Genomic DNA, 9344 nt, shown 5'->3' with positions numbered 1-9344 from the left:
CCTCCCCTACCACTGGCATTTCTGTGCTCAACTCTCCTCCCTCCTTGTCCTGCCCTGTCTCCTACTTTCCTCTGCCCTCAGTTGGCATGACACCTTCAGGCCCATTTCCTGCGTACCCTGCCATCCACCAACACCTGTCTCTCCCCCTCCCCATTTGAGGGAAGGGGATGGGGTGGAGGGGGCCCAGAGGCAGGTGTGTGAGCCCCCCCCCACCCCCAAGGGCCAACACCCCGTCTCCCTCGAGGAGGACCCTCCAGTGCTTCACCTTCCCTTCCCTCCCCCCAGCTCCGGGCTCCCCCGTCCTAGGCGGGCAGACCCCGCGGTTCCCCGTTACTAGAGGGCGGACCCCGGGCCGGTAAGCTCCGCTCCCGGCTCCGCACGCGGTGGGTCGGTTTCCGGCAGAGGCACAGGGCGGCGGCGCCGAGAGCGGGGCGGGCCAGGGCAGGCCGCCGGTTCTTCTCTCCCTCCCCTCCTCCCTCTCTTCCCAGGCCTGGGCTGCGGCGGCAGCGGGGGAGGATGCAGGCAGAACGCGGGGCCCGGGGAGGCCGGGGGCAGCGGCGGCCTGAGCGGGACCGGGACCGGCCGGGTCAGGGGCCTGAGCCGGGGCCCGGCGCGGCTGCGAGAGGTGGCGGCGACGGAGGCGGCCGAGGCGGCTGGGACCGAAGCCGAGGGCGAGGCCGGGGCAGCCGCGGGGGCCGAGGAGGCCGGGGAGGCGGTGGCGGCGGTGCCGCACGCGGGGCCCAGCGTGGCGGCCGCCGGGAGCAGCGAGGCCGGGGCGCGGGGCCCAGTGAACTGGTGAGGGAGGAGCGTATGTGCGCACGTGTGTGTGTGTGTGTGTGTGTGTGTGTGTACTACGGGTGTGCGCGGGGCCGACTGCCTTGCCCCGGCCCCGCCTGGGGGTCATCTCGGGGTGGGTATGCCCGTGGACCGGCCGACCAGATACTTTCGGAGTTTACGTGTGTGTATGTGTGTGTCCCTGTGTGTCTTTAGCTATGACGTGTGGTGGAAGTGGGGGTGTGTGACAGCACGTGTTTGTCCGTCTCTAGCGGAAGAGGATTGGGGTGGGATAGGATTCGTGGGGTGAAAGAAGAGCCTCCCATCCCGGGAGGGGCAGCAAGCAGCAATAGATGGGACAGCGGTGGGAGGGGCAGGGATGGGCTGGGGCACTTATGGGAACAGGTTGTGTGTGCACTGAGAGCCTTTTTCATTAGGAATGTTGTCAGAGAGGGCTAGTGATGGCTTGTTTAAAATTTAGTTAGGCTGGTCCTTTGAGGACAGACTACAGTTTGTACCCAACCTTAGGGGATAGTGACTGGACCTCGGGTTAGGTAGAGACAACTCCCAGGTGAGGAAACCCCAGGGAAAGCACCTGCTCTGGTATTCATGTTCTTAGAGAGTTTTCTAGGGACACTGATAGATTAAATGATGTGTATGGGGTCACACTGCCAGTATGTGCCGGAATTGGGTCTTGAACTGAGATCTAACTGGTTCTGTGGCCAGCTTTCTACCCACTATGCCAAGTTGCCTTTATATCATTTATCACCATTCCACTCTGAAGAGATGGCTGTCTTGCACAGCCTTACTTGGGATAAATCAACATTTAAAATTGTGGCAGTTGCATTTCTTTCCCTTTTTTTCTTATTTTTCAGACCACTAGGGAAACATGGTGGCACAAATTGCTGATACATAAGAGTGGGAAGGCTTCTAGAGAGATACATATTATCTACATGCCTTTGGAATCTAAATCATATTGCATAGATTCAATATTCAACAAACATTTGTTAAATATTTACTGTGTTCAGGGCTTGTGTTAAGAGTTAGGGTTACAAAAAAAAATAAAACCTACCTTCAAAAAGCTCAAGTTCCATTAGGGAATACATGTAAATTATAAATACAAAGTATGTGCAAGATAATACAAAATAATTTCAAGAGGAAGAACACTAAAGTGGGGAAAGGGATAGGAAAAATCTGAAGAAACACATTTTCCTTTCCCTTTATTGGTGTTAGCTCTGCATCATACTACAGTTCCTTCCCATTGCTCAAATGCTTACCTTTACTAGATTTTTTACTTTTTTCATATTTCAAAGTTGCCCATCTGCTATGATCTTTCATCAGAAATGCTTGAAAGTTCCATCTTCAATGATTATGCTCAGCTTTGCATGATAAGGTCTTTTTGGTTGTAAGCCTGTGTCTTTTGTCTTTTGGAACATTTTGTTCCCAGATGTTTCGGTAATAGATGAAGCTGCCAGGTCTGACTCTGGTTCCTTGGTACTTGAACTGTTTTTTTCCCCTGGATGCTTGAGGTATTTTTCTTTGATGTTGAAGTTCTAGATTTTGGCTATGCCATACCTGAGACTTAAACTTTTGGGGTCCTTTTAAGGAAGTGATTGGTGGATTCTTTCTGTCTTTAATTAGTGGGAATCTTCAACTTAATCATAATTTATGATTTTAGAGAGTTGCCTTGTATGCTAAATGGTTAAATGACTTAATAGTAGTATCACATCTATTATGTTTCAGTCATGACTCCAACTTAGGTCTTTCTGATTCCAGTGTTGTCTATTCATTTTGCAACATTGACACACTGTTATTAATTAATACCTATTAGGTTCAAAGCACATTTTTAGGTATTCTGGGAGATAAAAATGAATAAAACTCACAGGAGATTAAGAGGCTAGAATTGCTGTTTCAGTAGCATACATCTTAAAGCATTTTATAAAGATCATGATTTTCTGACAGCAAAGCTTGATGATCAATCATAATTTAACTTTGTTTCCTTATTTATACTGTTTTTTTTGAAGGATCTTCAGAAGTCTACCAGTTAAGTTACATTCTTCCTATACAGCTTAATTTTATTTTTCTACTCCTTTAGAGATTATTGAAGAGAATTGACCCCAGATGTTTTATCTATATCATGACTTCTACTATTTGACACTGTTGGTGGTTCCCTCTTTCTTTAAATGGGCTTCTTTGTTTTGTGGAACACTTCATCTGGCTCTCTTTCTCTCTCCAGCTCCATTTTCTTTTCCCATTTCATAAATATAGACATTCCTTAAGTCTCTATCTTTCCTTTTTTTTTTTATCCTCTACACTCTCTCATATGGTGATCTCATCCACTCTCATGGCTTCACTCACCAACCTCTAAGAAGCTGTATATTTTGGTGGAAAGAGCATTGGCCTAGGACTCAGGAGAACTGGGCTCTTATGCTGATTCTGCTACTAACTAGCTCTGTGAATTTGGTAATTTGTTTATTGGTATAATGAAGATATTGGACTAGAATGATCTTCAATGTCCTTTCCAGCTTTTAAGTCCTGTGTTCTATGGCTCTCATATGTATCTCTAGTCGGAACTTGTATTTCCCAAGATTTAAATGTGTATAAGATTATGGAGTGAAAGGAAATCCCTTTTTTGCCCTCCAGACATCTTCATTGGCACCTCAGACTTGTTTAGATCCAAATTTAGCATCTTTCCTTCTGAGTTTCTCCCTCTGTGCTCCTCTCCCTCCACCCAGCCCCATTTTTTTTTTCCTTTTAAAGATATCATTGTAATTCAGGCCATTTAGGCTAGTTTTGTGTTCTCTTCCACTCCTTTCCTTTTTTTCATATTCCACATTCTCCCACTTTCTAGCTTAGGTCAGCCCTTCATTACTTAGCTGTGGTTCTAATATGTTTTTCTTGCTTCCCTTTATCCACTGCTTCCATCTCCTATCCTTCATACCCACAGCTGTTATGGGTAATCTTGCTGAAGCATAGCTTTGATTTTATCCTTTACCAGCTTAGAAACCTGCAGTGGTTCTCCTGTAGCCCCACAAAACAGTCCAAGGATATCCTTGCAGTACTGCAGTACTCTTAGAGGTTCTAAGAGACTGAGCTAAATGCTTTATGAGACTAGTTAGAAGTTTAATATAGCAGTGGAATCATAGATTTGGAGCTGGAAGTGCTAACCTCCCCACCCATTTTACAGAACCATTTAGTTAATAAATATTTGAGGTGGGATTTGAACACAGGGCTTTGTGTTCTAGCACTTTATCCATAGTGTCTGTTCTGCTGCTGCCATATATATATATATTTGCTTTTTTGGAGGGCATTTGGGGTTAAGTGACTTGCTCAAGGTTACACGACTAGTTTTTGTGTTGTGTCTGAGGCCGGATTTGAACTCAGGTCCTTCTGACTCCAGGGCCGGTGCTCTATTCACTGAGCCACCTAGCTGCCCCATTGCTGCCATATTTCATGCCTTACTCTGGTCTGCAGCTTCTGGTTCTTAAGATTAAAAATGTGAAATAAGAAGAGTTTCCTTTCTCAGGGGATATTTCTATCCTCCTACCTTGGTGGGAGAGAGCATAAAATTAGAAGCAAAAGTTGGAGACCCAGTCAGGAACTGTTGCTGTATAGCTTACTGTTTTTTTGTTGCTCTACTTGGGTTATCATCCTACCCCTTGGTTATCTCACAGATTCCTATTTCCAGTTATCTATACCTCTCTCTCCCAGTGAACTCCATTCCAGTGGCCTTTATGCAGATGATTTCCAAATCTATATTTCTGTCCCCAAATCCTTTTTCTAAGGTTTTAAGTTCTAGCTGTCTGCTGGATATATTCACTTAGACTGCCTTCTTCCTCCTCAAAACTAATATCACACTTAATATTTTTGTTTTTGCTTTTCTAGGAACATTACTTCTAGGAACCTTGGAGTCTATGACTTCACTGTTCCTCGTTTTATAATCCATTCAATTGGTTGTCAAATCCCATCATTACTCTCTTTAAAATCTCTCTCATATCTGACCCTTCATTTAATTCTCATTGCATTCACCCTGGTTGAAACTTATATTCATTCTCTTGAAGAGACGAGTATCGTAATGGCCTCCCAACTAGTCTTTCTATCCTTAGTCTATCCATGTTCCACTTCCTCTTCTAGAATAAGGATTTTTAACCTGGAGTCTGTGAACTTTTTTTAAACTATATTTTACCATAATAAATTTCCTTTGTATTCCTACATAACTTTTTTTTTTGCATTTCAAAACATTTTTTTTTTCTGAGAAGGAGTTTATGGGCTTTACCAGACTGTCACAGGGGTTCATGACACAAAAAAGGTTAAGGACCTGCTCTAGAATTTTGGCCAAGTAATCTAATGCACCACATTTAAATCATGACACTTCTTCATTCAAAGATATACAGTGGTTTCTCTCTAGCAAATAAAATAGAACTACTGATCCTGGCATTCAAGATTCTCTATATTCTGGCTCCAGCCTCCCTGATCAACCTTATCTTATTCAAATTCTCTTATGTCTATATCTATATATATCAGCTATATCTCATTCAAATTACATACACACACACAGTTTCAACCAGTTGTACTTCCCTCCATGTCACTTGTCTTTCTTCTTTGCTTCTGCTTTTCTCCATCTCTGGAATGTACTCTCCTTTCCTTCCTTCCCAGGCTCAATCTTTTGAAGTTCCTTCCTTCTTTCAAGGCTCAACTCATATGCAGCCTGCTCATTGAAGCTTTCCATGGCTGGTGAAAATGGTCTCTCTTCAAATTTCTTTTAGCATTTAGCTTGTCACTTGCATTTATCTCATTGTCCTTTATATACTAGTTCTTTGTCCACTTACATTCTCCTTGTCCCTGTCCCCACTTTAGATTGTAAGATTCTTGAGATGATTTGTATTACGTTTATTTTTGTATCATCAGTATTTGTCAGAGTACCTTGCTTATAGTACTTTATTCATACATTTTTTGCTGATTTGAAATGAAGCGATAGAAAAGTGCATGTTCAAGGTGAGTTCAGAAAAACAAAGAGTAGTTCAGTTTGACAAGTTTAGGAAAACAGATGAAAATAAGTCTGGGAAGGTCAGTTGATGTCACATCATGGTAAGTGGTTCTCCTCTTTGTTCCTTTGTCTTTTCCTTCTTTTCCCTATCTCTATCTCCCTTTCCCTTCTATTCTCCCATTCACTTTCTCCTCCCTCTTTTTTCCTTTATTTAGTGTCCTTCTGTGTCTCCTATTCTTTTCCCCCACCTATATTCTCTTTAGTCTTTCCCCCAAATATCTTGTTCTTCCTCATTCCTTAAAGTATTGCAGTGTAGAAATGACATTTTACTATATATTATGTATTTAATAGATTTATATATTTACATATTATGTAATTATATATTACATATTTTGATATATGTATTTGTTATATTTGTTTAATATAGTATTTGTTATATTTGCCAAACAAAGCTTCAAGATCCTTGATTTTAATTTTAAAATTAAAATTAATTTTCTCTTTCAAAGGAAAGTGATCTAATCTGTTACTTTTTAAAATTTTTATTTTTTAATTTTTTAAAACATTTATTTTTTGGCCTTTTGGAGGGCAATTGGGGTTAAGTAACTTGCCCAAGGTTACATGGCTAGTATTTTTGTGTGGGTGTTAAGTGTTTCAGGCTGGAACCGAACTTGGGTCCTCTTGACTCCAGGGCCAGCACTTTACTCACTGTGCCACCTAGCTGCCCCTTTTTTAAACATTTTTATGTGGCCCTTTATAAATTATTTTCCTTAGAGTCAGTGGTTGTATATAAAAGGGTTCTTTAATCCTTGTACCTGAAAGAGCTAGGCAATTGCTGCTATCATAGGATTCTTATTCATTTTTTTTTTTATCATTTATGAGCATATTTACATTTTAAAGCCTTGTAGAAACAGTACACGTTTTAAATGTCTTTAAAAAATATATCCATAGGAAATAGCATTATGAGGGTTTTTCTCTAGTTATTCAACAGTGGTCTCAAGTATGCATTACAGAAGTATAAATTGCTTGAAAGGGAATGTAATATGATGTTGACTTATCTTTCAGTAAAAAAAGTTCACATTAAAGAATTTGTGCAGGGTTGGCACAACTGGAAATAATGTAGTGAATGTGAGTTTGTTGTTCAGTTGTTTTCAGTCATGTCTGACTCTGACTCCATTTGAGCTTTTCTTGGCAAAGATCCTGTAGTGGTTTGTCATTTCCTTATCCAGCTTATTTTACAAATGAGGAAACTGAGGCAAAAAGTGATTTGCCCAGGGTCACATAGCTAGTAAGTGTATGAGACCAGATTTGATTCAGGAAGATGAGTCTTTCTGACTTTAGCTCTGGCACTTCCTCTATCCCAAATATAGCTGTTCCAAATATGAGTTAGTGTAATAAAATCATTCCTAGACACTATATTCCTTCTAGTGCTTTTTGGGTTGGTAACTGAAACAAAATCAGTAACTCAAAATGCAATCTTAAAAATTAACAGCAGGTGGGGTAGTTTGACCAGTCTCCTTCATTCCACTCTGGCATTTGACTTTCATTCATACTACAGAAATTGATTTGAACTGTGGAAATTTTGCAAGGCTGTATAGTTTAAATCACATCTAAGGGTCTTATACTACCTTGATATAAACTAGTAGTTCTTTCTACCTCTTAGCTTGGGATATTAATTTGGTCAGTTACCTGGATTGTTGAAGTTTGTGACCATATTTCTTTTGTGCCTCTATTCCAGTTGTGAAATCAAAGAATGTAAAGACTAGAAGGGCCTTATAGATCATCTCAGGGAGTGTTCTTATTTTACATATGAAGCAGCTGAAGCCCAGAGAGGTAAAGGAATTTGCCAAGGAAACACAAATTGAACTAAACTGGTATTAAACTTCATCTCCTAACTCCTTATCTAGTGAGTTTTCCATTATATCATTCTACCTCTTGTCTTTGTTGCTCTAATGTTACTAATCTTCCCAATGGGGAAAAGATAAGAAAAAGGAGCTAGTAAGAAATTTGAGGATGGAAAGCGCCAATGATGATGGGGTATAGTCAGCTTTTAGATTTGTCATTATTTCTGAGAGATGAGTCAGTCTTTTTTGTCTATTTTTATGTATGTATATGTATTTGGACAGACCTGTAGCTATATAAGTTAGGGAGCTCCTGCAGATCTGTCACCTTCTCTGCAATTTATAGACTTAGCAAGTTTCCTGAGAAATTAAGTGAATTGACCAAGGTCACAGAGCCAGTTTGTGTTAGAGCAGGAACGTGAATTCGAGTCTTTCTGATTCTGTAACTAGCTCTTTACTGTACTCTGCTCTTCTGCTTACTTTTTTGGCTCTTTTCTTGTTTCTCTCCACATATGTCTATATTCATTTATATTGTACGTATTTGTAAAGATGTATTTGTGGAGAGGGTCCCTACTTTGTGTAATCACATTAGTGAAAAACTCAGTTCTCTTACGTCTTAATCTTTCAGCTTTCCTCATTCCCCAAATGTTTGTTTTCACTCTCCCTATGGAGGGGTAGCCTGCTTCTATTTTTAACTATTAAAAACTCCACTTGGCTTGAAGATAAAAGGCTGCCCTGTCATAGCTTCTCCCTACCCTTGATGGGAGAAATTGGCATGTTCAGTGGAGTGGGTAGGAACTGGGCTGCAAGATTACTGCTGTTCTTTGGTTCCTGCCTTTTCACAGAGCATGGATGGATATTATAAGGTTTACATCACTTGGCTCACACGTGGTGTTTGTTTTTTTTTTTAAAGTCTTTGGGACATAATTGTTCTTCATAATTGTATCTACTGTTAATTGTCTCCACATTCTTTCAAAGTAAGATACTTTGCATTGTGTTTATCCCTTCCATCTCTCCCCACTCTTTGTATTGTGTTTGTATATTTCTTTAAGGAGCCTTAGTATGTATTAAGAATGTTTTCAAATAATACCTGACCTTAGTAGGTAGGCAAAGGCTGGTACTACTTTTTCCCATGTGTGGCACAGAAAGACTAAAAGATTCAGTGGGCAGCTATGTAGCTCAGTGACTACAGCATTGGACCTGGAATCAGGAAGACTTGAGTTCAAATCCAGCCTTAGGTACTTACTAGCAGTGTGACTCTGGGCAAGTCACTTAACTTATCTTTGTCCCAGTTTCCTTGTCTGTAAAATGAGGATGATAATATTATCTATCTCACAGGGTTATTGTAAGCAATAAATGAGACAGTAATAATTGTAAAACTCTTAGCACATTGTCTGGCACTTAGTAATTGCTACATAGTTATTGATAGCGGAACCAAGACTAGAACCCAGGATTTGTCATTATCAGTGCTAGTGCCAAAATGACTCCTAGCAACAGGAATGCATAACAGTGGGTGATTGCTTCCTGTTGCTATGCAATGTTGTAAATGTGGAAGTTCCTAGGGAGGCTGATCCTCTTTCACACTGGCAGATGATACCATAGAAACTATCATATATATTCTTTGTATGTTCTGCTGCATATCTTAAACTTGGCAGTGACCTGCTGTTTTTGCGAAGGGAGAGAGAGAGAGAGAGAGAGAGAGAGAGAGAGAGAGAGAGAGAGACAGAGACAGAGACAGAGACAGA

At 41.0% G+C, this 9344-nt stretch overlaps 1 protein-coding gene across 1 annotated transcript in view; it reads left to right on the top strand.

The window, feature by feature from the left end:
* Nucleotides 1–501: 501 nt before the first annotated feature.
* AVEN (apoptosis and caspase activation inhibitor) overlaps nt 502–9344 on the top strand; it is a 183834-nt gene continuing 174991 nt past the window's right edge. The window contains exon 1 of the mRNA XM_069097664.1: nt 502–795. Coding sequence (XP_068953765.1) covers nt 517–795 — 279 coding nt within the window. The 5' untranslated portion in view covers nt 502–516. The remainder of the gene's footprint in view (nt 796–9344) is intronic.

Source organism: Petaurus breviceps, unplaced genomic scaffold (genome assembly GCF_028583685.1).
Source record: "Petaurus breviceps papuanus isolate PSGF00001 unplaced genomic scaffold, PetGlider_PUasm1.0 37, whole genome shotgun sequence".
Lineage (NCBI taxonomy): Eukaryota > Metazoa > Chordata > Mammalia > Diprotodontia > Petauridae > Petaurus > Petaurus breviceps.
This window is presented reverse-complemented; position numbering and strand designations above follow the sequence as displayed.